This window comes from Camelina sativa, chromosome 20 (assembly GCF_030686135.1).
Source record: "Camelina sativa cultivar CO46 ecotype springtype chromosome 20, ASM3068613v1".
NCBI classification, from domain to species: domain Eukaryota; kingdom Viridiplantae; phylum Streptophyta; class Magnoliopsida; order Brassicales; family Brassicaceae; genus Camelina; species Camelina sativa.
This window is the reverse complement of record NC_141899.1, coordinates 8,381,724-8,407,844: the sequence shown is the minus strand read 5'-3', so window position 1 is coordinate 8,407,844 and position 26,121 is coordinate 8,381,724. Positions and strand designations below refer to the sequence as shown.

The 26,121-nt window shown below is 40.1% G+C and overlaps 5 protein-coding genes across 6 annotated transcripts; all 5 read left to right on the top strand.

Moving 5' to 3' along the window:
- Positions 1–873: 873 nt before the first annotated feature.
- Positions 874–2,847, top strand: LOC104770119 (putative disease resistance protein RPP1). Its single transcript, XM_010494481.3, has 2 exons — positions 874–1,435; positions 1,514–2,847. The coding sequence occupies exons 1-2, from the start codon at positions 945–947 to the stop codon at positions 2,517–2,519; spliced, it is 1,497 nt and encodes a 498-aa protein (XP_010492783.3). The 5' UTR covers positions 874–944; the 3' UTR covers positions 2,520–2,847.
- Positions 2,585–8,038, top strand: LOC147918611 (putative disease resistance protein At4g11170). 2 transcript variants are annotated; one of them, XM_087504762.1, is made up of 5 exons: positions 2,585–2,671; positions 3,541–4,337; positions 4,685–5,789; positions 5,912–6,217; positions 6,308–8,038. In XM_087504762.1, exons 2-5 carry the CDS (start codon positions 3,856–3,858, stop codon positions 7,898–7,900), a joined length of 3,486 nt encoding a protein of 1,161 aa, XP_087360888.1. In that variant the 5' UTR covers positions 2,585–2,671; positions 3,541–3,855; the 3' UTR covers positions 7,901–8,038. The 2 variants fall into 2 exon arrangements, with proteins under 2 accessions (XP_087360888.1, XP_087360889.1); XM_087504763.1 differs by lacking the exon at positions 2,585–2,671 and having other exon boundaries at positions 2,727–4,337; positions 4,685–4,832; positions 4,992–5,789.
- A 1,129-nt stretch (positions 8,039–9,167) lies between these two features.
- Positions 9,168–14,905, top strand: LOC104770118 (putative disease resistance protein At4g11170). The gene is given in 5 exon segments (XM_087504764.1): positions 9,168–11,122; positions 11,453–12,539; positions 12,631–12,936; positions 13,028–13,922; positions 13,925–14,905. Coding segments are annotated over 5 exon segments (3,447 nt in total). The 5' UTR covers positions 9,168–10,640; the 3' UTR covers positions 14,602–14,905.
- Positions 14,906–21,789: 6,884 nt separating this feature from the next.
- Positions 21,790–23,928, top strand: LOC147918610 (uncharacterized). The gene has a single exon (XM_087504766.1). It carries the CDS (start codon positions 21,811–21,813, stop codon positions 23,608–23,610), a length of 1,800 nt encoding a protein of 599 aa, XP_087360892.1. The 5' UTR covers positions 21,790–21,810; the 3' UTR covers positions 23,611–23,928.
- A 324-nt stretch (positions 23,929–24,252) lies between these two features.
- On the top strand, positions 24,253–26,093 carry LOC104772329 (putative disease resistance protein RPP1). Its single transcript, XM_010496959.2, has 2 exons — positions 24,253–24,828; positions 24,911–26,093. The coding sequence occupies exons 1-2, from the start codon at positions 24,272–24,274 to the stop codon at positions 25,926–25,928; spliced, it is 1,575 nt and encodes a 524-aa protein (XP_010495261.2). The 5' UTR covers positions 24,253–24,271; the 3' UTR covers positions 25,929–26,093.
- The last annotated feature ends 28 nt before the right edge of the window (positions 26,094–26,121 follow it).

The window sequence follows — 26,121 nt, the reverse complement described above, 5'->3', positions numbered from 1 at the left end:
AAAACAGAGCATTGATGAGTCCAAAAACAGAGGATAAACATATTCATCCATCACCAACTGTATCTAAGATTTCTTAACTTAGTCTAGATTACACATATTCTCAGTGATACACAACCGATAACGCAAAATTAGTATACGAGGTATCGTCACCAGTTTTGACTAATAAAGAAGTTTATACCTTTCCTTGAATACGCTTGAGTTACACACTTTTGGTTCAAGAAACCCGTTTTTGTTTATAAAGGTCTATCAGGCTTACATAATTCATAAGCAACTGAATCCAGGAACAGAGGAGCTGTAATTCCCTTTTATTAAACCCCATTTAATTGAGCATAACTGAGTCTTCCATGATTGCCTTCAGTCTTCACGACTCGTGGTAGTGGAGTCTAATACTGAAAACGATGTTCAAAGCAAGTTGGTTCTGTATACTAAGATTCTAGTAGTAAAATGCCGTGCTAATTAATTTATTATTTGCAAAATTTTATGAAAGTGGTTTCTTTTTTAGGCTTCAAGAATGCAGCTAGCTTTTTTTAGGTACCAGAGATCATTATCAATCTCATTAGGAGCTTAGGACTTTTTGGAGGGAGTTGAAAGCAGCAGAGATCGAGTAAATGCTTCAGATGAACATGAACACTGAGAGACGCAGTCCAAGTGAATGCTTTTTTCTCTCCATACCATACCATAAGGATGCCTATTTATGTCGCAAGATCATTGGCTAAAAATGATAGTAGTCAAATTCAAAATTGTCTCCATTCTTGCAAGATTTTGACGTGCAATTTTGTATTGTAGAAACGTCAGCCTCTGTCTTAGAAAACGTGTAAACCACGTAAAATATAAACTAATTCTTAAATACATAGTTATTTGGAACCCACTTGCATAACTAAAAGAACAAGTCCTCGGTCATCAGACTCATCACTGTACCCAAAAAGAAAGTGTTTTCCATAGGAATGGATTCTTCTTCTTCTTCTTCTTCTTCTTCTTCTTCATCATCTCGTCTATACAGGTACGATGTCTTCCCAAGCTTCTCTGGTCAAGATGTCCGTAGAACTTTTCTCAGCCACTTTCTTGAAGGGTTGAAAAATAAGGGAATCAAAACGTTCATAGATAATGGGATCATGAGGAGCGAGTCAATCAACTCTGAGCTTGTAAGAGCTATCAGAGAATCAAGGGTCTCTATCGTGATACTATCTAAGAACTACGCTTCTTCGAGCTGGTGTCTAAACGAGTTGCAGCTGATCATGGACTGCAGAGCTTCCTTAGGACGAACTGTGATGACTATTTTCTACAACGTGGAGCCTTCTGATGTGAGAAAGCAGACTGGAGATTTCGGAAAAGCGTTTGAGGAAAATTGTTATGGGAAAACAGAGGAAGAGAAACAGAGATGGACACAAGCTTTGACTCAGGTTTCAGTTATTGCTGGAGAACACTCTGTTTCATGGTAATGTTCCAAACTTTCATACAATGCAAACCCATGTATTAGTAGTGTTATAACTTTATATATGTAATGTATATTTAGGGCTAGTGAGGCTGAGATGATATCGAAGATCGTCATGGATGTTTCTAACGAGATGCCATCAACGGATTTTGATCATTTAGTTGGAATTGAAGCTCACGTAGCAAAGATGAAATCGAAGATATGTTTAGAATCCGACGAGGTGAAGATTGTGGGGATCTGGGGTCCTGCTGGTATTGGCAAGACGACCATAGCTAGAGCTTTATACAGCCAAGTTTCAAGTTACTTCCAACTCAAGTTTTTTAGAGAGCCAGCTTGGAAGACTGGCTCTAACACAACGGGATTGCAACACGAGTTGCTGTCTGGAATGTTAGACCATAGAGACAAGAAGATAGCTAACAAAAAAGAGGCGCACGATAGGTTAATGCACCAGAGAGTCCTTCTCGTTCTTAACCCTGTCAGTTCAGTGGAGCTACAAGGTTTGCGGAATCTGATTCAGCGTCTTAGTTTTGGAAGCAAGGTGATCGTGACGAATGAGATTTTATCTACGTTGAAGAATAACGAAATCGAGCAGATATACAAAGTTACGTATCCATCAAGCGAAGAGGCTCTACAGATATTCTCATACTCTGCGTTTGGGCAAAGCTCTCCACCAAGAGGTTACTCGGAGCAAGCTGTTGAAGTAGCAAACCTTATTGCTCCTTTTCCACTTGGTCTTAAGATCTTAGGCTCGGCTTTACGTGGAAAGAGCAAAGAAGAGTGGAACATGGCACCGGCTAAATTTAAAACCTATGTTAACAACGATACCGATATTGAGAAAGCTATTAGATTCGCTTACGATGGTTTGGATAAGAGACATAAACTGATATTTGGTTCGTTAAGAGAGTCTAGACTATGGGGAAAGAACGTGAACGAGGCCATAGTCTCGCTTTCGGAGAGGGACTGGAACGTGGAGAAAGGGATTCAAACCCTTGTTGATACGTCTCTCATCTCTATATCTGAGGAAGGAGAACTCATGATGCACTATTTGGTACATGCCATGTGTAAAAGGTTACTTTGGTTTCTTTAAGTATCACCGAGTCAAAGGGTACTACTGTAATTTAAAGGAACATAAATTAATTCGATTTTCTTTTCGCAAAAAAAAAAACAAATTCGATTTTTCTATTAAGCGCTTTGTTCTTCTGTTCGGAAAATTTCAACCAGGGGTTTGGTTTGTGATGGGTAATGGCTTCTTCAAGGATTTGGATTCCATCGATTTCTTCTATAATTATGTTATCGTGCTTCAATTTCTATATTCATTTTTGTCTCTATGTCTGATTCTGATTGTAGGGTTTGAGTTGTGAATTCTTGAGCATTTTGTTTTTTCGACGATATTGAATTTCATATAATTGTGAATACCTGAGCTTACTAAAATTAGGGTTTTGCTATAGAATGCATCTCTTTGGTTAAAAAAATCTCGGCACCAAGATGAGTCAGATAACCAATACATCTCTTTGTTCAGATATAGTCAGATAAGGTTCTAGTGTGTTGTTTATAGATATTATTGGTTAAACTCATTTCGAATTGTGCTGTTTAGTGGAAAACAAAGGTGTGATTTGCTCTATATTGTGTTTTACCCTCATGGGTTTCACCTTAAACTCTAATGGGTTAGCCTTACTTAGTCCACATTCATGTTCTTAACCTGTTAAGAGACAGACTGACAGAGCAAGATGAGTTTATCCATAGATTGACATGAGAAAAGGTGGTTGCTCTGCCTTTTTTCTGTTTCTTAGCTGCTCTGCTATTTAATAACTTATCAGTTGCTTCAGTCATTTTAAGTCTTGGTTTGGTTGACAATAGGAGCAATTCTAGAGTCATGTAGATATAGTTTTTTGTATTTTTGACCATGTTTAATTCCCCTTGAGATTATAGAAACACATAGCTATGGTTGTGTTTTTTATTCTGACCAATTCTATGAACTTGTTGAACTAGCCGTCTTGGCTGATGACACCTTTAACGAATATTTCATTTTTAAACAATTAAATCTACTTTAGTTTATCTTTACATTCCATTTATCTGTAAGATCGAGTTTTTTTTTTTTTTGTGAGTAGCTTCATGTTTCTCAAGAGTTTGACATTTCAGAAGTTTCGTGATACCTTCCAAGACGAGACTTGGTATAAATAATCTCAAGTCAACCAGCTTGTGGAAATCCCCAGGAAATAGTGGAGATGAAGGTTTTGACTTTTAACAAGATTCTTCACTCAATGATATAAAGAGAAGATGAGTGCCATGGTTTCTCTGTGCTGATTTGGTTACAATTAAATTCTCTTACAAAGCTTTTTTGCTGATTTTAGTTGAAAGAAGCTAGACTTTGGTTTAGGCTTTTAAAAATCTCTGGGCCTCGTGCTTAGGTATCATCATCCATCATGTCTGCTTCTTCGTCTTCTTCTTTATTGGCCCCTAGTCAACGGAGCTACGACGTCTTTCCAAGCTTCAGTGGTCAAGATGTTCGTCGAAACTTTCTCAGCCACTTGCTCGGTGAATTTAATCGCAAAGGAATCAACACATTTGTAGATAATCAAATCAGGAGGACCGAGTCCATCGGCCCTGAGCTTGTACAAGCTATAAGGGCATCGAGGATTGGCATCGTCATCCTCACGAAGAACTACGCTTCTTCACGTTGGTGTTTAGACGAGTTGTTGGAGATTATGGAATGCAGAACTACTACAGGTCTAAAGGTGATGCCAATTTTCTACGAAATGAATCCATCGGATGTAAGAAGACAACATGGAGATTTTGGGGAGGCTTTCGAGAGAAATTGTGTGGGGAAGACAGAGGAACATAAGCAGAAATGGAGGCAAGCTTTGACTGATGTTGCTAACATAGGCGGCGAGCATTCAAATAATTGGTTAGTCCTCTCCACTTGTGTTTCATCTTTCATGTGGATCAGTTTTCTTAGTCGTGAGTGAATTTTGGGAAAAACATGCTTGAAGTTTTTGTTGATTGTGTTGTTAAACAATAGAAATCTAGATATACATAGGATGATACTGCTTATGTTTTTTGTGTGCATATCAAAAATCGTCCAAGGAAGAACATAGTTGTTCTGAGGTAAAAAGTTAAAGCTTTCCTGATCTTTGTACGTGTATCAAATTCTCATTCCAGTTTGATAAAGAAATGATATTGTGAACTCATTTCTCTGTATGTGTATCAAATTCTTATTCCAGTTTGATAATGAAATGATATTTCTCCTGGCAGGGATAGCGAAGCTGCTATGATTTTAAAAATTGCCACAGATATTACTAACATATTGAACTTCACACCGTCGAGGGATTTCGATCATTTAGTTGGAATGGAAGCTCATATAGCAAAGATGAATTCTTTGTTATGTATGGAATCTAATGAGGTGAGGGTCGTTGGGATTTGGGGTCCTGCAGGAATTGGTAAAACCACAATTGCTAGAGCTTTATACGGCCGACTGTCTGGCGACTTTCAACTTAGTGTTTTTATGGAGAATGTTAAAGGAAATTATAACAGAAATGATAGCTACAGCTCGAAATTGCAGTTGCAGGAACAATTTCTTTCGGAAATGCTCAACCTCAAGGACATGAGGATAAATCATTTAGGTGTGGCAGAGGAGAGGCTAAACTCTCAAAAAGTGTTTATCGTTCTTGATGATGTCGACAAACTTGAGCAACTAGAAGCTTTAGCAAATGAACCTCGGTGGTTTGGTGCTGGAAGTAGGATTATTGTGACCACTGAGCACAAAGACCTTTTTAAGGGGCATGGTATCAACCATATTTATGAGGTGAGTTTTCCGTCTGGCAATGAAGCTCTGCCAATCTTTTCTCGATCCGCCTTCAAACAAGATTATCCGCCAGAGGGATTCATGGAGCTTGCAGTTGGAGTTACAGAAGTCACTAATCGTCTTCCATTAGGACTTTGTGTTCTAGGCTCATCATTGCGAGGTAAAAGCAAATGTGAGTGGACACGTGAACTGCCTAGCCTAAAATCTAGTCTTCATGGTGACATTGAGAAGGTACTAAGAGTCGGCTACGATAGCTTAGGTGATGATGATAAATATAAAACCATGTTTCTCCATATTGCATGCTTATTCGATGGTGAAGGAGAGGATCGGGCGATTCAGCTTCTTGAAAACAGCACTCTTGACATTAAATATGGACTTGGTGTCCTTGTCGATAGAGCTCTTATTAATATATCGAGTAACAAACGTATCACGATGCACCATTTGCTACGACAAATGGGCAGAGAAATTGTTCGTAGACAATCTGCTCATGAGCCTGGGAAACGTCAATTCCTTATAGATGCCCAGGAGATTTATGATGTTCTTTCTGATAACACTGTAAGTCTATATATAACATTCATAGCTTTGTCAATATCTCAAGTCTACAGAAAGTGTTGTAGGCATATCTTTCATTGTAATTAGTCAATTTGTTTATTTCATTTCCTGGGTGTTTCTTGCAGGGTACAGAAAGTGTTTTAGGCATATCTTTCAACATGTCTGAAATCCGGGAGTTGTTGTTCCTTGGTGAGAGAGCCTTCAGTGGGATGCATAATCTCCAAATTCTAAGATTCTATAAACTATGGTCCGATAAGGCCAGAGTGCATTTACATGAAGGTTTGGATTGTTTACCTCTACCTCGTAAACTTAAATTACTTCATTGGGAGGGATGTCCTATGAAACATATGTCTTTTCGGTTTCGTCCGGAATGTCTCATTGAAATCAACATGAAATGGAGTAACTTGAAGAAGCTCTGGGAAGGAGTCCCAGTAAGTTTCCTGACAAGCTTCATCTGCATTATATGATTTTGTTCCAAATAAACAACAGTTCTGACATTTGTTCCCTGGATTTGCTTTCAGATGCTAAGAAGTCTAAAAAAGATAGAATTGAGTGGCTCCACTAGTCTGGAAGAACTTCCTGACCTTTCAGAAGCATTAAATTTGGAGCATTTGGATATGCAGAATTGCCACAGTTTGGTCAAGCTTCCTTCCTCTATCTGGAAACTTAGTCGGTTAACTTTCTTACACCTTTACGGCTGCAGAAATTTAGAGCCTCTTCCTGCAAACTATGCATTAGATTCTCTAAGTTACCTCAACATTGGTGAATGCTCAAAAAATGTAGCTTTCCCAGAGATTTCTAGTGAAATTAAAAAACTCAGTGTGTCCTTTACCCCGATACCAGCAGTGCCTCCATCAGTAGAGCATTGGAGTTGCCTTCGTACGTTGGAAATGATTGGTTGTGGAAACGTTACAGAATTTCCACGTGTGCCGTATACTGTCTCTAAGTTACATCTGCACCTGTCAGGAATTAAAGAAATTCCTCCATGGATCTCGGATCTCTATGGGCTGAAAGAGTTGTCGATGGCATTTTGCACGGAGCTACGAGAGATCTCGCCAAACATTTGTGAGCTAGGACAACTCAGGTCACTTAATTTTAAAGGCTGCTACAATGTAAGGGAATTCCCTGCAGAAATCTTCCAGAGCTTCTGTATATGGCATGAGTTGGAGTTAACATTGGCCAACATTGGCGAGAACAGTTTGCCTACTTATACTCCTGAGAAGACTGAAGATTTCCCCTTAAGGTTGTATATGAGTGAGAATGACTTCGTCAGTATTCCAGATTCCGTCGTTCAGCAGGTAAAATTCCTTCATATCAGAGACTGCAGAGAACTTGAGTCGCTGCCAGAGCTTCCTGGCTCGCTGTCACAATTGTACGCGGATAATTGTGTTTCTCTTGAAAGGTTATCTCAGTCTTCTCGTTCATCTCACGATCCAAAGCTCATTCTCAAGTTCATCAACTGCTCAGAACTGGATCAAGAATCACGTAAACTAGTCATCCAGCAATGGGCTTGTGGATATGCGGTCCTACCTGGTAGTGAAATGCCCGACTACTTTACTCACCAAGCTAGAAGAAGTTCTCTAACCATCCCTTTTAGCCAGGGGAACTCATATGGATCCTTGAGATTCAAGGCTTGTGTTGTTCTCCCCCCACGAGATGAGTTCGATGATGGGACGTTTCGTCGTTTCCAAATATCATGCTACGTGAGAGGCAGACATTCCACTACCGTGTATAAATGGCCAGAGATAGATGTGGATGATTCAGAGGATCGGCTTTTGGAGAACCATCTGTTTATACTCAACTCATATTTCACGCTGGAGGAAGACAACATCCCCAAAAGTGAGATGCTTTTTGATTTCAGATGCTTGGGAATGAAAGAATATCCAGACACCATATTCTCCAATATATTGGGATGTGGTGTACAACTCTTGGAGCCTTGTTCCTGTGGATATGACTCAGACGCTCACCCTGAGCTGTCAACTACTTCGCTCGAGGAGGAAGTTGAATGCAACAACAACAGCGTTGCAGAGACAAGGGGAAGCAATAAACGAGAGCGGTGTAGTGTTGTAGAGGGACTAGAGAGGACAAGCAAGTATCGGAGAATTACTAACTGAGAAAGATTGGGGAAAAAATCTGAAGTAACCAACATTTACTCTTCATGTGTGTATATATATCTTTAAAATTGATGTTATTTGTGACTCTAATTTGGTCCATTAACTTCTTCAATCAAGACGATATAGAGTTTATGTCAATCTGTTAGTCTTGAGCATCATCCAACAATCTTCATTACATGCATTCACCCACCAGTTCATACGATAAAATTTTTACATCATGTTGTCTTGGACCGACAAGATAATAGAGTTTAAGCAATCTTTGGATTACTTTTAGACAAGCCTTAATAAATTCCTTACCCTCATCTTTTTTTTTTTAATGCAATGTTAAATTATATTCAAAAATAAAAATACGTTTGTACAACTGGTGCTTCAAGGCTTTGAGTTTTTGATGGTCTTACATAGAAATCAGATTAGAAGAGGAGATCAATAACTTGTCTCTAGCCAAGTGATGAGACCGTTGTCGAAACGCCGATCCCCCAGGAGGCCAATAGCAAGGAGTTGGTCTCTCATCTGTTTGTCGATAACGTGGATGAGGTGTGCAGCCGGCTTCGGAAGTTCCCCATGCTTTTCGTTCATGCCAAATAGTATAGACCACCACTTGCAGAACAGAGCAGGCTAAGTAACGTGTTGTTCGATCCTTCCAGTTACTACAGGCAGATGCAATGATCGAGTTCCTTACCCTCATCAACATGCAGAATAGCGAAGATGTCTGGTTGTCTCGACTCAACAAAATAGAATCTTATGCAGACACTTGAGATCTCCAATATTCAGACATAATTCGACAAGGCTTTTCAAAGGTTATGCAGAAAACTATCATGTTATCTATCAGCTCAGCACAAGAAAGAGGTTAAACAGAGAACTGACTTTTAAGAGAGCATCATCATGCACAACCCTTTTTAAATGTCGGTGTTTATATAAAGCGAAAAAGCATACATCCGCTACGGAGAGGATTGGGCTTAGGGTCAGTTGAAATTTTGTTGACAACGATACCGATATTGAGAAAGCTATTGATTTCGCATACGATGGTTTGGATAACAGACATAAACTGATACTTGGTTCGTTAAGAGATTCTAGACTTTGGGGTAAGAACGTGAACGAGGCTATAGTCTCGCTTTCGGAGAGGGACTGGGACGTGGAGAAAGGGATACAAACCCTTGTTGATACGTCAAGGAAAACTCATGATACACTATTTAGTACATTCGAAGGGTAATACTGTAATTTGGTACTTTGGTTTCTTTAAAGTATAACCCAGTCAAAGGGTAATACTGTAATTAAAGGAACATAGCTTAGTTCGACCTTTTTTTCGCCAAAAAAAAAAAACAAATTCGATTTTTTTTTCTATTAAGCACTTTTGTTCTTCTGCTTGAAAAATTTCAACCAGGGTTTGGTTTGTGATGGGTAATGGCTTCCATCGATTTCATATATAATTATGTTATCGTGCTTCGATTTAATTTTTATTTTTTCTCTCTATTCATGTGCGATTCGTTAGGTGATGTCTGATTGTAGGTTTGAGTTGTGAATTTTTGAGCTTTTTTTTTTTTTTGTCGACGATATTGAATTTCAGATGATTGTGAATACTTGAGCTTACTAAAATTAGAGTGCATCTCTTTGGTTTAAAATCTTGGCATCAAGGGGTTCAGATATAGTCAGATAAGGTTCAAGTTTATCGTTTATAGATATTATTGGTTCAACTCATTATTACACGATAGTGAGACCCTCGTTTTGAGATGTGCTGTTTAGTGGAAAACAAAGGTGTGATTTGCTTTCTCTATCCTATTTTTCTTTTTTTAACATGGAGTGACAAAGTTGTTCTTTTGTTGTTGATAAAACCTGTTGAACCATTTGAAATGGGTAAGTTGGTTTTAGTCTCTACTACTCTCTAGTAAATGGTATTAGACATTTATCTGCGTGAGCTAGGATTTTTAAGAATCTCCTTTTCTTTGTTTTGATACTCGGCAGGGAGCTTTTATGGTGTTTTACCCCCATGGGTTTCACCTTAAAATTCTAATGGGTTAGCTTAGTCCACATTCATGGGACAGACTAACATAGCAAGATGAGTTTATCCATAGATTGACATGAAAAAGGTGGTTGCTCTGCTTTTTCCTTTTTTTTTTGTTAGCTGCTCTGCTACTTTATAATTTATCAGTTGCTTCAGTCATTTTAGGCCTTGGTTTGGTTGAGAATGGATTTGGAACATAGTCATATAGATTTGGAATTTTTTTTGTGTTTTTGACCATTGAAGGTATGTTTGAGATTATATAAAGTTATAAACACATAACTATGGTTGTGTTCTGTTCTGACCAATTCTCTGAACTTGTTGAACTAATCGTCATGGCTGATGACATATTTTAACGAATATTTCATTTTAATACAGTTAAATCCACTTTACCATTTCCCTGTAACATCTGAGTTTTTTATGATCAGCTTCATGTTTCTTAAGAGTTTGACTTTTCAGAAGTTTCGTGATACCTTCCAAGACGAGACTTGGTATAAATAATCTCAAGTCAACCAGCTTGTGGAAATCTTCAGGAAATAATGGAGATGAAGGGTTTGACTTTTAACAAGATTCTTCACTCAATAATATAAACAGAAGATGAGTACCATGGTTTCTCCGGGCTGATTTGGTTACAATGAAATTCTCTTCGTAGTTATTTTTTTTCGGATCTTAGTTGAAAGAAGCTAGACTTTGGTTTAGGCTTTTGGATTGTCTAGGCCTCGTGCTTAGGTATCATCATCCATCATGTCTGCTTCTTCGTCTTCTTCTTCATTGTCCCCTAGTCAACGGAGATACGATGTCTTTCCAAGCTTCAGTGGTCAAGATGTCCGTCGAAACTTTCTCAGCCACTTGCTCGGTGAATTTAATCGCAAAGGAATCAACACGTTTGTAGATAATCAAATCAGGAGGACCGAGTCCATCGCCCCTGAGGTTGTACAAGCTATAAGAGCATCGAGGATTGGGATCGTCATCCTCACGAGGAACTACGCTTCTTCAAGTTGGTGTTTAGACGAGTTGTTGGAGATTATGGAATGTAGAACCACTACAGGTCTAAAGGTGATGCCAATTTTCTACGAAATGAATCCATCTGATGTAAGAAGACAACATGGAGATTTTGGGGAGGTTTTCGAGAGAACTTGTGTGGGGAAAACAGAGGAGCAGAAGCAGAAATGGAGGCAAGCTTTGACTGATGTTGCCAACATAAGCGGCCAGCATTCACATAATTGGTTAGTATTCTTCTCTCCACTAGTGTTTCATCTTCCTTGTGGATCAGTTTTGTTAGTATTATGAGACTTCTTCATTTGCTATCTTGAATTTTTAGGAAATATTTGCATGAATGTTGATTGAATGTGTTGTTGATAGGCAATAGCTATCTACAATATCTGTCACATAGGATGATACAGCTTATAATCCTGTGTGAATTTCGAAATTATATAAGAAAAGACATAGTTGTTCTAAGGTTAAAAGTTAAAATCTTTTACTCCTAATTAATTTCTCTGTATGTGTATCAAACTCTTGTTCCAAGTTTGATAAAGAAATGATTTTTCTCCTGGCAGGGATAGCGAAGCTGCTATGATGTTAAAAATTGCTACAGACGTTACTAACATGTTGAACTCCACACCGTCGAGGGAATTTGATCATTTAGTTGGAATGGAACCTCATATAGCAAAGATGAATTCTTTGTTATGCATGGAATCTAATGAAGTGAGAGTCGTAGGGATTTGGGGTCCTGCAGGAATTGGGAAAACCACAATTGCTAAAGCGTTATACGATCTAGTTTCCAGCGACTTTCAGCTCAGTGTTTTTATGGAGAATGTCAAAGGAAACTACAGCTCTAAGTTGCAGTTGCAAGAATATTTTCTTTCTAAAATCCTCAACCTCAAGGATATGAGGATAAATCATTTAGGTGTGGCAAAGGAGAGGCTAAACTCCTGGAAAGTGTTTATTGTTCTTGATGATGTTGATAAACTAGAGCAACTAGAAGCTGTAGCAAATGAACTTATGTGGTTTGGCGCTGGAAGTAGGATCATCGTGACCACTGAAAACAAAGACCTTTTCAAGAGACATGATATCGAGCATATATATGAGGTGAAGTTTCCATCTGGCAATGAAGCTCTGCAAATCTTTTCTCGATCCGCTTTCAAACAAGATTCTCCTCCGGAAGGATTCATGGAGCTTGCAGTTGGAGTTACACAAGTCACTAATCATCTTCCATTAGGACTATGTGTTTTAGGCTCTTCACTACGACGTAAAAGCAAAGTTGAGTGGGCACATGAACTGCGTCACCTAAAAGCCAATCTTCATGGTGACGTTTCTAAGATATTAAGAGTCGGCTACGATAGCTTAGGTGATGGTGATATATGTAAAACTATATTTCTCCATATCGTGTGTTTATTCAATGGTGAAGAAGAGGGTCGGGTGATTCAGCTTCTTGAAAATAGCATTATTGACGTTAAATATGGACTTGGTGTTCTTGTCGAAAGAGCGCTTTTGTCTATATCAAGTGGCAAACATATCATGATGCACCATTTGCTACAACAAATGGGAAGAGGAATCGCACGAGAAAAAAATGCTGATGAGCCTGGGAAACGTCAGTTCCTTTTAGAATCTGAGGAGATTCGTGATGTTCTTTCTGATGGCACTGTAAGTAAATATGTGTAAATATAAATACATCATCTCATTCACATAGGCATATCAAATTATTATAATTTACGTCATGACATATTTTTTTCAGGGTACAGGAAGTGTCTTAGGCATATCATTAAACATGTCTGAAAGCCGCGAGTTGTTCCTAGAGGAGAAAGCCTTTAGAGGGATGGACAATCTCCAATTTATAAGATTCTATAAACAATGGTGGTCCGACAAGGCCACACTGCATTTACATGAAGAGTTGGACTGTTTGCCTCTACCTCGTAAACTCAAGTTACTTCACTGGGAATCATGTCCTATGAAAAGTTTGTCTTTTCCCTTACGTCCAGAATGTCTCATTGAAATCAAGATGAAAGAGAGCAAACTAAAGAAGCTTTGGGAAGGAGTCCCAGTAAGTTTCTTGACAAGCTTCACCTGTGAATGATATGAGTTTATTCCAAATAACAACAATTTTGTAATTTGTTCCCTGGATTTGGTTTCAGATGCATAGAAGCCTAAAAAAGATGGAATTGAGTGGCTCTACGAGCTTGGAAGAACTTCCTAATCTTTCAGAAGCAGTAAATTTGGAGCATTTGGATATGAGGGATTGCCACAGTTTGCTGAAGCTTCCTCCCTCTATCTGGACACTTACTATGTTGGATTTCTTAGACCTTCAAGCCTGCAGAAATTTAGAGCCTCTTCCAGCAAACTACGCTTTGGAGTCTCTAAGCTACCTCAACGTTAGCTACTGCCCAAAACTCAAAGATTTTCCAGAGATTTCTAGTGACATTGAACATCTTAATGTGTCCTTTACCATGATACCACAAGTGTCTCCATCTCTTGACCTTTGGGATTTTCTTCATACATTGGATTTGACTGGTTGTGAAAACGTTACAGAGTTTCCACTTGTTCCGCACACGGTCTCTGAGTTACATTTGGATTCAACAGGAATACGAGAAGTTCCTCCGTGGATCTCGGATCTCTATAGGCTCACACAGTTAACGATGTCATATTGTGTGAAGCTGCGTAAGATCTCGCCAAGAATTTGTGAGTTACGAATGCTCCAGTTACTTCAGTTTACAGGCTGCATGAATGTAAAATCCTTCCCAGCAGAAATCTTCCAGAGCTTCTACTTGTGGCATGAGTTCGATTTGACATTGGACTACATTGACAAGAACAGCTTACCTACATTTACGTCTGAGGAGACTCACGATTTCCCTTTACACTTGAGTTTGCTTGGGAATGATTTTGAGAGTATTACACATCATGTTGTACGGCAGGTTCATTACCTTGACCTTACAAACTGCATAGATCTGAGATGGCTGCCAGAGCTTCCGGGCTCTCTGTCAGAACTGCACGCAGATAATTGTGCGTCTCTTGAAAGTTTGTCACCCCCTATGGCTCATCTCATGACCCAAAGCTCATTCTCAAGTTCATTAACTGTTGGAACCTAGACCAACAAGCGCGTAAACTAATCATTGAGAAATGGGCTTGCGGATATGCGGTCCTACCTCGTAGTAACGTTCCCGACTACTTTCCTCATCAAGCTAGAAGAAGTTCTCTAACCATTCATTTAAACCGGAGGAAGTCATATGGATCGTTGAGATTTAAGGCTTGCGTTGTGCTCCACCGGAGAGATGAGGTTGATGCTGTGCCTTATAGTAATTTCCAAATATCTTGTTACGTCAGAGGCAGACGCTTTATCACTGTGTATAAATGGCCAGAGATATATGCACATTGTCAGCTTCGTGGAAACCATATGTTTGTACTCAACTCTTATTTCACGCTGGAGGAAGACAACATCCCTGAAAGAAAAATGCGTTTTGAGTTCAAATGCTTGGAGAAGAAAAACTATCCAGAAACTGTAACACCCAAAATACTGGGGTGTGGTGTAAAACTCTTAAAGCCTTGTTCCTGTGAGTATGACTCGAAAGCTCACCCTGAGCTATCGTCTCTTCCACTCGAGGACAATGAAGGCAACAACAACAACGTTGGAGAGTCAAGTAGAAGCAAGAAACGAGAATGGTCAAGTGTTGCAGAAGGACTTGAGAGAACAAGCAAGAATCTGAGGATTTGATGATGAGTAGAACTCTGAAGATACCATCACATTGATGTTAGGTATGGATATTCTTTCTGATTCTAATTTGAACAGCAAACACTGGCGGTGCTAATAATCAAGCTCCTGTTTCTTTCAATGGATTCACTCATCTATTACTGATTAACCAAATATTAAAGGGTTGAGAAAAACTGATGTTGTTTTTTTTTTTTTTTTAACTCAAGGAAAAAAAAAAAACAGATTTGTGTTAGTGTTCTAAAACGATATTGGTTGTGGACGTGGTAACGCATTGCAGACATAATGGATTGTTGTAATTTGGTGTCTTCTTCATTGGTATTAAGTTTATGCTAGTTCATTAGTGGATTTTTATAGAGGTATAGACTATAGTCTCAGGTGTTTTATAAACTCAATGTTTTATTCATGAGTTTTCACATTATTGCAGTACGGAGTTGAAAAGTTGAAAGTAAACTTCAACCAAGGGCTATATCATTGTAGTTGGTCCACCGTAAGTTCGAACCTTAGAACATGAGTTAATTAATAAAATTGCCATGAACAGTAACTTTTTTAGTCAAAATGCCACTTTTTTCTTTTCTTTTCTACAATGTCACAATCTTAACTTGAAAAGACGTAAATGTCCCTCGATGAATACTATGATGTTGATAGACAAAATACGAATGATGGACAAGATGTGGATAATAGACAAAATGACGATGATAGACAAAATGTGGATGATGGACAATATACCGATAATCAACAAGATGCGGATGATAGACAATATACAAAATATAAAAAGGTGTGGATGATGGACAAGATGCGGATGACAGACAAGATGATATGGAGAAACCCAATCCTCCACATCATCTTTTGATCCATCCTCATCCACATCATCCTCTTTTGGTTCATCATCCTCTTTTGGTTTATCATCATCGACATCTTCTTTTGGTCCACCATCTCGACTACTTTACCCTTCTTGTCTAATTATCTTTCATAGACAATTTATCTTTAATAATATGGATAACTAATTTGAACTCTTGGACAACTTCGTTAATATAATTTCGTAGACAAGTTATAAAAATAAAATGCGTGGACAAGTCTATGATTTTCTCTAATAACTTGTCCATCAGATCTTGTCCACGACAATCACTCTCTTTCATACAAGGGTATTTTTGTGTTTTAATCATATGTGAACAGTAAAAATGTGGCATTTTTAGAAAGATGAAGCAAATATGGCATTTCCCAAAAGTTTTTTTAAAAATGTGGCATATTTGGCAAAATTCCCAACTTCAGGGAAACATCCTCTGCAGTGTGTGTTGGCATTAAGTCTCACAGTTTTTTTTTTTTTTTTTGAATAAAATGTTAAATTATATTCAAAAGAAAAATTAACTGTTTTTACAACTAGGTGCAACTGTTGTAGAGCATTTTCACTGACTCAGTTGAATAGAAATACAGTTAGAAAACAGAGACTAGGAACGGGACTGAAACCAGAGCTGCAAAGCTTCATCAAATCTTCGATCTCCCAGTAATCCAATAGATAGCAGACGGTCCCTAACTTGCCTGTCGATCGAGGAGATAATAGCCACTGCATTCTGTGGTGCGTCGCCATGCCGTCGACCATTGCGTTCACACCAAATCGCATAGACCACCGCCTGAAACACATAGCGGCTGAGAAACCCCCGAACCAGCTCCAATCGTGGGTCAGATAGATAACCAAGCAGAGTCAACCAATCAGTCGAATAGTGTGTTGTAAGCAGACCCTCTGCAAGTGCCGACCAGACTGAAGAGACAAAAGAGCATTGGAAGAACAAGTGATCCTGTGTTTCCATAGTAGTTTGACAGAAGACACACATGCCAGCAGAGTTTCCATTCCATGGTACCATTCTAGCCCCTGTGGATAAACGATCTAGGGCAGCTAACCAAACACAGAAAGAGAACTTGGGAGTTGCATGACCAAACCACACCCCGCGATGCCAAGCAATCGTGCTTGAGGTTGTTCGGACATGATTCCAAGTGTCACGAGTAGAAAACTTCGCTCGATAAATGTCATTTCAACCACGCCAGACCGCTCGATCAGGTTGTGTTTGACGGTGCTGCCACGCCAGATGCAACGCCTCCTCAATTGCATTAAGCTGATCAACCCGATGTCTTCTTCTTCTACGATGGGCCCAAACCTCAGCCAAAGTACTCTGCCAAGCTATCCCCATATCCAGAGCTCCCCGATCCCCCACCACATCCGAGAGAGTGCCTAACCCCGACAAGTTGTCATACCAGAAAGATGTTTTTTCCCCATTCCCCACTTCCACCTTACAGAAAGTCTTTGCTAGATCCCGATGCTTGAGTAAACGCTTCCAAATCCAAGAGCCTAGTGTTGTGGTACTCTTCACTGACCAAAAAGAAACCTGCTTCAACAGATTGGTATTAACCCATTTCACCCACAAAGAGTCACCCTGCGAAACTAACCGCCAGACCAACTTCAAAGAGCACACTAAGTTAGCTTCTTGTAGTGACCGCAGCCCCAACCCGCCCTCAACCTTTGGCTTACAAACTGCCAACCATGAAACCTTTGCTTTGCGCGGATTCATCTCTGTTCCCGACCACAAAAACGCAGAACAAATAGAATTTATCTCATCGAGACAAGCACTAGGCAAACTGTATGCACCCATCCAGAAATTACAAACACTCCACAGAACCGAAGAGATCAAGTTAAACCGTCCAGCAAAAGAAAGATGACGCGCTGTCCATGATCCAATTCTTTTTCGGAGCTGTTCCAACAACGGCAAACAATCTGTAAGGGAGAGACATTTTGTAACTAACGGGTGGCCCAGGTAACGGACAGGCAAAACACCCAACTCGAACGGGACCTGAGCAGAGTCGAAAGTGCGAGCAACATCCCCTGCCAAATAGAGCGTGGACTTCTCCATACTAATTGAAAGACCTGATATCTTCTCAAACTGTTCAATTACCTTGATAATACCCTCAATGGATCGAAGCTTACCATCAAACAATACCATCAAATCGTCCGCGATGCTAAGGTGCGTGAGATTCAAGTTGCGACATCGTGGATGATAACCAGACAACCGTTCACCCGCCGCCCTGTCCAAAAGTTTGGAGAGAACATCCATGCATATGACAAATAAATACGGTGACAATGCACAACCTTGACGCAGAACCACGAGAACTCCGAAAAAAACCCCGCTAACTCACCGTTCACTTGAACCGAGAAGGAAGCAGTTGTAACACACAACATAATCCATTGGATAAATGTGGGAGGAAAGTGCATAGCAGAGAGAACCTTGGAGAGGAAGGACCACTGAACAGAGTCAAACGCCTTCGATATGTCAATCTTAATAGCACAACGTCCTGAGAGAGAGGGTTTATGGTAATCTTTAACAATTTCAGTGGCCAGCAACACATTCTCAATTAACAACATGTCTTGCACAAAAGCAGACTGATTGCTTGACACAAACTTCGGCAACACCCTCTTCAACCTGTTTGCAATAATCTTAGAGATTACTTTATAAACAACATTGCAACAGGAAATAGGCCGATAGTCTTTCATGGTCACAGCAGACACTTTTTTGGGGATGAGAGCCAGAATGGTAGCATTTAACCCTGTAGGTAGGAATCCTTTAGCGAAGAACGACTGAACCGCAAAAACAAAATCTGCTCCTAAGATTCCCCAAGTGGACTTGAAAAACTCAGCAGTAAACCCATCCGGGCCAGGCGACTTGTCATGTGGCATTGAGAAGAGCACCCTCTTAATCTCCTCACCCAAAACCTCCCTGGTGAGAGCTAGTTGATCAGTCGCAGAACAGCGGAAAGGCAAGAGAGACTCTAGCTCCTCCACCGATGAGCCCTCAAAAGTACTAGGGATAACTTGCAAGAACTCACGAAAGTGCCTCTCAGCTTCCATCTTAATTTCATCAGCTTCTACTACCACTCTACCATCATGGCATTGTATCTCCTTTATAGTATTCACGGCTTCCCTCACTTTAACTGCTCTATGAAAAGCTTTGTTATTTCGGTCACCTACTTGAAGCCAATGCAACTTAGATTTTTGCTTGAGATACTTCTCCTCTAGGCCAGCCAAAAACTCCCATTTCTTGTAAGCAGCATTCTCCTCCGCCATTGCTTGGGGAGAGGGATTCCCCAAATTAGCTTGTTGCGCATGGCATAACACCTCATAAGCTTCCTTTGTTTTCCGAACCAAATCACCCATACGGCGCTTAGCCAGAGATCGCAGTCCTGGCTTTAAAGCTTTCAGCTTTTTTGAGAACCGGAAGAGAGAAGAAGTAGACAAAAACAGAGGCTGAGTGCTCTCCCAGTACGAACCAACCATGGGTAAGAACTCCTCCATATCTCTCAAGAGGTTGACAAACTTAAAAGGCTTACGTCGTTTGTCTGGTGCACCGACCCCGCCAGATACCATGATTCGACAAGTTAAATGATCTGAACAACCCCCCGCAGAGAACACACTATAAGCCTGCGGAAACGCCTGTTTCCAAGCATGGTTGATCAAAACCCGATCAAGTTTCTTAAGGATCAAATCATTGTCTCTCTTATTACACCATGTGAACAGGGGACCATGGTAAGACATATCCGAGAGTGAGCAATGATTAACAACAGATTGAAATGCTCGCATTCCTCCTGTCAAGATCGGGTGATCATCAACCCGTGAATGTTCACACAGATCCAACGTTTCATTATAATCACCAACTAAAATCCACGGCTTGTTACGGATAAGAGGGGAATCATGATGATCCTTAATCTCTTGCCATAACTCCCGCCAAGCCTCTGCCGTACTCTGTGCGTAAACAAAAGAGCAGAAGAACTCATGAGGTTTGTCCGCTAACTTCACGGAACAGGTTATGAGCTGTTCACTTTTGTAAAACAGATCCAACCTTGCAGATCCTTTCCATAGAACCCAAATTCGACCACGTCTATTATGTTCATAATTCGTTAGAATAGTCCAACCAGGGAACAAACTACGCCCCAACCGTTGAGCTTTCCCTTCCCTCACTCGAGTCTCCAACAAACAACCAAACTGAAAATTACTTCCCTCCACCCACTTTTTTATTGCTAAATGCATAGAAGATCGATTTAAACCACAGACATTCCAGCAAAAACCCGACATATTAATGTTTGAGGAGAGGCTTCGTGCTTTGATCTTTAGGGGGAAGCCCAGCAGAAGGAGCAAGAAGGTTTGAAGTAGGCTTAACAGCTGTTCGATTACCACGAAGCAAGTAGGTCTTCACTGGGGGGTCCAACAGGTTACCCCGCTTTGCAGCTGTACCTGTTTGTCTGATTGTTACATTTCGGTTATCAGGATGATCTCGAGAGACCCCTTCTACCACCGAATCCTCACCCGGAACATCTCCTAAGTCTGCATCCTCCTCTAGAACCGAGTAAGAGATTTTTAGAAGAGAGCCCTCACCAAGCGTAGGAGCCAGCTGAGTTTTCCCCGGACTACCTCGCCCTGTTTTTGGTGTGATCCACACATCCTCCCCACTACCCGAAACCCCCACTTCATCCAACCGAACAGACCCTGCAGCAGAAGGATCGGAAACAGCCAAGTCTGCAGATGCACGGACCTCCGCTAAAACAGAGCTAGATTGCGTATGTGCAAGAGCTTTATCCTGAGCAGGTTGAACTTGAGTCGCTGCTGTAAGTTGCTTCTCCAAACCATTATCCACCACTGACAGATAGGATGAACTGAGATGACCCCACTTGTGACAAGACGTACACCGATGTGGGAGCCGAGGGTAACTATAGGTGACCACAAACTCAACTTCACCCTCTTCTTCACCCGCCAAAACATATTCGCGGGGCAGTTCTTTCGTTAAATCAGCATGTACCAATATTTTTGCCTCCTCAAAAGAAGAACATGCTTCAGTCGTTGGATGCAGCCGAATGGGCTCTCCCACTGCGCTTGCTAAAAATTCAATACCCTTGTCAGTAAACATCGTGGGAGGAATGTTCTTGAGTGTAACCCACAGAGGAATAGACTTCAAGACCGGTTGAGCATCTTCCGCATAGGGAGACCACTTCGAGACAATCATAGGCAGATCAGTGATATTCCACATACCTCTACTTAACACCCTGTGCCTCATACCCTCATTGCGAATACGGAACTTCACCGTTGATTCATTCACCGCGATGACATCTATCAACGACGTTTTGTCGCCTAACCTCCAAATTTTATTTACTATCATGTGAATCTTACCAACATGAGGAGCTTTAGAGTTGAGAAACTTCCCTACCACAAAATCTTCCCATAATGGTTTAGCCCCTTGAAACACTTCCTTTGGGACGACAACCTTCTCCTTGCCATCCACCTCCGTTACAGCAAAACGTTGCTTTGTGAACACTCGTTTTGTCGCTACTTGTAAAAAAGAACGCTTCCCACTTTGAACCCCCGTCGATCCCGAGTGAAGACCGGGACCATCCACAGATTGAACTTCTACCGGAGACACAACGATCCCCCCTGAACTACTACCTCCCAAACCATCCTTCACAAGACCCTCCCCCGACACCAGATCCACCTTGGAACTACGCGGCAAAGTCGCCGACGGCAACATCCTTGACGAAAACGCAAGAAACCCTAATCGCCTTTTTTCACCCTTGCCACGTCAGCAGAGCAAAAACATTCTTAACTTTTACCCTCACAGTTTTATTTAATCCAAACCGATGTGGTCTTCTAAGCAAATGCACGTTCTCACTTATTGGATGTATATTTTGTTATTACCTATTTTGTCTTTTCAGGACGAGTTTTGGAAAAGTAAATGGCCTAGCGAATCAAGCTCACTTGACTCATACATTTACTGTCATTCATTGGACTCAACTTCCCTTACAAAATGAAATGACGATCTTATCTAAATTATCGTGTCAAGTCTTATCTGACTAGTCAAAGTGACCATGTGCCCTCCCTTTGCAAGTGGCATATCTTGATTAAGTAATAAGATCATGTATTTGGATTATTGCTAATTAACACAGCTTCTTTTAATCAAAATTCATCCATTGGTTGCATATGGTCACTAGTTGCAATAAATCATATTTTATTTACAAGCCCATAAATAAGCACTTTTTTTTGTAAGAAGAAAAAACAAATAATTTTTTAGGAAAATTTAGCTAGAAAAATATTCTTTTACTCAACAGATTTTCACAGTTCTTGAAGTATATAGAGGGTGGTTGTCAATTTGCAGAAACATCCATCAACCCCAAAGCAGAAAAGAAATGGAAGAGAGTAATAGGCATCTACACCCTGCTGCTTTATATACAAAAGGATGTCGTTTGGCTCATCCGACTCTTCCTCACACCCTTTTCCCTAAACTCAGCAAAAACAATAAGTCCAATTGCTTTACATGCGGGAAACAAGTATCCACATCTTCTCGAGGTTTCCATTACCACTGCATTATCTGCCAAGTGGATTTTCACGAAGAATGTGTAAATATTCCTAGAAAAATATTACATCCTTTTCACCTCCAACACCCTCTCTTTTTAACCTATGGAAAGCATGAAAATATCATCGACGGCAGCAATATAAGCGACCAAGGCCCTTATGAAGACCAAGGCACATCTGCAGATCCTGGTAAGTCTGGATGGGGTAGCATATTTGATAACTGTACTTGGTGTGGGAATTACATACCAACACCAAGTTCACATCCAAGAATGACAGTTTTCTATCGGTGTTCTATTTGTAACTTTTGTTTGGATACCATGTGCACACAAACCAAACCACCTCTTACTATTGAAAACCCAAAAGGCCATCACCATTCACTCGCCCTTTTCCCCCGTCCACTATTAGTTCCTTGTGATGCTTGTGGATTGGTCAATGCTTCGGAAGCAAGTTATGCTTGTTTCCAATGTAATTATATGGTCCATCAACATTGTGTTGATTTACCACGCGTCATAAAGATCACGCGCCATCCTCACCGTCTCTCTTATTCTCCTTACCTTCCACCCCCAAAGTCATTATGTCGGGTTTGCTACAAGACCGTCGACATTAAATATGGTCAGTATTCTTGTAAAGACGAGGATTGCTCTTACGTAGTCCATACGAAATGTGCAACACATGTGATGACATGGGACGGGAAAGAACTCGAATGGGAACCGGAAGAAACCGGTGAAATTGAAGATATTTCACCTTTCAAGAAGGTAGGTGATGGTTTGATAGAACATTTTAGTCACGTACATCATCTAAATCTCGAGAAGTATGATAGTGTACGAGACGCAAGGAAACAATGTGAGGCGTGTGTCCTTCCTATCCACTTGCATGATTTCTACAACTGTATGCAATGTGACTTTTTTCTCCATGTAGTGTGTGCTTCTCTACCTAAGAAAGTGGATCATGCTTTGCATAATCATTCTATCATCCTCGACCCTCTACCCAATGATGGCAAACTGCAGTGCTCGGCTTGTTCTCGACTGTCCACTGGTTTCAAGTATAAGTGCGATAAAAAGGATTGCCAGATTAACTGGTTTAAGATAGATGTTTGCTGCTTTTTAGTTCCTGAGTATAGCACGAACAAAGTCCATGAACATCCTATATTCATCGCTCCATTCAATTACGACTACGAACCTTTTCGTTGCAATGGTTGTAAGAGAGGTCTTACCAAGAATCGTCTACAATGTAGTACTCTATGCGAGTTTTCCATTTGTTATGAATGCGCTACGATTCCAAATGAGTTACACTACAAATATGATAAACATCCTCTCACTCTTTGTTATGGAGAAGACACGGACGACAAGTATTGGTGTGAAGAATGCGAAAAGGAAGTGAAGCCGACAGAATGGTTCTACACGTGCAACAAATGTTGTATCACTATTCATCTACCTTGCTTATTCGGATGGTATGTTTATATGAAGCCTGGCTCTACTTTTAAATATAACTATCGTGACATGGCGGAAGTTCTTGGCAACAAGAGTAGCACTCGACCGATTTGCAGTGGGTGTGAGGATCGCTGTCGGGGTTCCACTTACTTCAAAGTCGACGTGAGGACTCTTTGTTCTTGGTGTCTTTTAAAAAGTCGATAGAATGTTTTTTTACTAGTTATTGTATCTATCATGCATTGCATCTTTATTACTCTTGTTGGTTGAACACGCTTACCAGGTTGCATCATGTTCGACCAAGTTGTTTTTTTTTTTTTTTTCTTCAGTTCTGGCTTTTGCTTCTGTGTTTGTTCAATTCCTCTGTTTTTTTTTGCTTCTGTCCTACTCCGATGAAGACTTTGTTTTTAGGAGATCTCTTAGTAGTTATTACCGTGATTTTCATTGTCTGCAAAAATCTATTTTTTGCTTTGTAAAAGTTCTTTAGATTGTGATTAATAAAAAGGCCGGAATCGTCTTCTTAAATCCTTTGTTCGGTTGAAAAACATATGTAAAAGTAGTTATGTGTAAGCTTACAGTTTGATTGTCCCGACTAGACTAACTCTATATAGTCCATTATGTCACCAGCCACATAACGCTGATTGTTTTAGAAACAAAGTTTATTGACTAAAAACTCTTATTTTCTTGGAAGATTTCGAACGTGCAATGTCTTATTTCATTGATTAAACATCAGCTGAAGTTTGAAAACGTGTAAGCACGTACAAGATTAAATTGATTGTAGGGGCACTTATATATTATGTAGAAAGAAGCTATTCATCCTAAAGTCTTCTTTCAACGATATTATTGGTCATCGTACAAAGCAGAAAACATGTTCTTCACAGGAATCCTCAAGTCTATGTCGTTGATCTTAAAAGAATCAAGAACTGATTACAATTTTATTCATCCGTTCATCCCTCCTTCTTCACCATCCTCATACACACGTCAATACAGTTACGACGTCTTCCCAAGCTTTTCCGGTCAAGACGTCCGAAGAAGCTTTCTCAGACACTTTCTTGAAGGGCTAAAAACTAATGGAATAATCACGTTCATAGACAATGGGATCATGAAGAGCGAGTCTATCAACTCTGAGCTCGTAAAAGCCATTAGGGAATCAAGGATCGCCGTGGTAGTCCTCTCTAAGAATTATGCCTCTTCATGCTGGTGTCTAAACGAGCTGCAGCTAATTATGGAGTGCAGGTCTACTTTAGGACAGACTGTTATGACAATCTTCTACGACGTGGATCCATCTGATGTCAGGAACCAGACAGGAGACTTTGGGAAGGCCTTTGAGGAAACTTGTGGTGGTAAGACAGAGGAAGAAAAGCAGAGATGGAGAAAAGCTTTGACTGAAGTTGCGGTTATTGCTGGAGAACATTCTGTTTCATGGTATAATGAAGTTATTTCACCATTTTTTGTATTGAGATATACAGTAGTGTCCTAACTCCATATATGTAACTGTCTTTTGTAGGGCTAGTGAAGCGGCTATGATATCGAAAATTGTCATGGATGTTTCAAACGAGTTGCCTTCTTCAGACTTTGATCGGTTAGTTGGGATTGAAACTCATGTAGAACATATGAAATCGATGATATGTTTAGAATCAGATGAGGTTAAGATGGTGGGGATCTGGGGTCCTGCTGGTATTGGCAAAAGCACAATAGCTAGAGCTTTATACAAACAAGTGTCTTGTAACTTCCAGCTCAAGTTTTATAAGGAGAATCTTGAGGAAACGCATAAGCTGCTCACACTTGACCACATTGGCTTGCAAAATCATTTGGAAAACGAGATATTCTCTGGAGTGTTAGATCATCGGGAAATGAAGATACCAGACTTACAAGAGGCGCAGTTTAGGTTAAAGAACCAGAGAGTTCTTCTCATTCTTGATGATGTATGTTCATGGGAGTTACAAGCTTTGGAAAACCTAATTCAGGATCTTAGATTCGGAAGTAAGGTTATTGTGACGAATGTAAACCTAAATACATTTAGGAGGAACGGGATCAATCAGATTTACAAAGTTGCTTTCCCATCAAGCGAAGAGGCTCAACAAATCTTCTCATACTCTGCGTTTGGGCAGAGCTCTCCACCAAGAGGTTGCATGGAGCATGCCATTGAAGTAGCGAAGCTTGTTGCTCCTTTTCCACTTGGTCTCAAGGTCTTAGGATCGGCTTTACGTGGGAAGAGCAAAGAGGAGTGGCTAAAGACACCAGCTAAACTAGAAACCTATCTTGACGACAAAGAGATTGAGAAAGCAATTAGATTTGCGTATGATGGTTTATCCGAGAAACACAAAACTTTGTTTAATCTGTTAACAGAAAATATAAGCTTCGGTGTGAACGTGAAAGACGCCATATTCTCGCTTTCGGAGAGAGACTGGGACGTGGAGAAAGGGATACAAACCCTAGCTGATATGGGTCTCATCTCTATATCTAGGGAAAGAGGAATCATTATGCACTGTTTGGTACGGTTAATGTCTTTAAGGTTATGTTAAACCAGCTCATAAGTTCTTATTTAATCTTGTAGACACAAAACACAATAACACATGCCTTGTGTCTGGTTCCTACATTGTATTTAGAGAAATTGACAATTCTTGTGGACACAAACACAATAATACAAATCTTGTGTCTACATTGTATTGTATGTAGAGAAATTGACATTAAGTCAATGGTCGTGGAAAAAGTTTA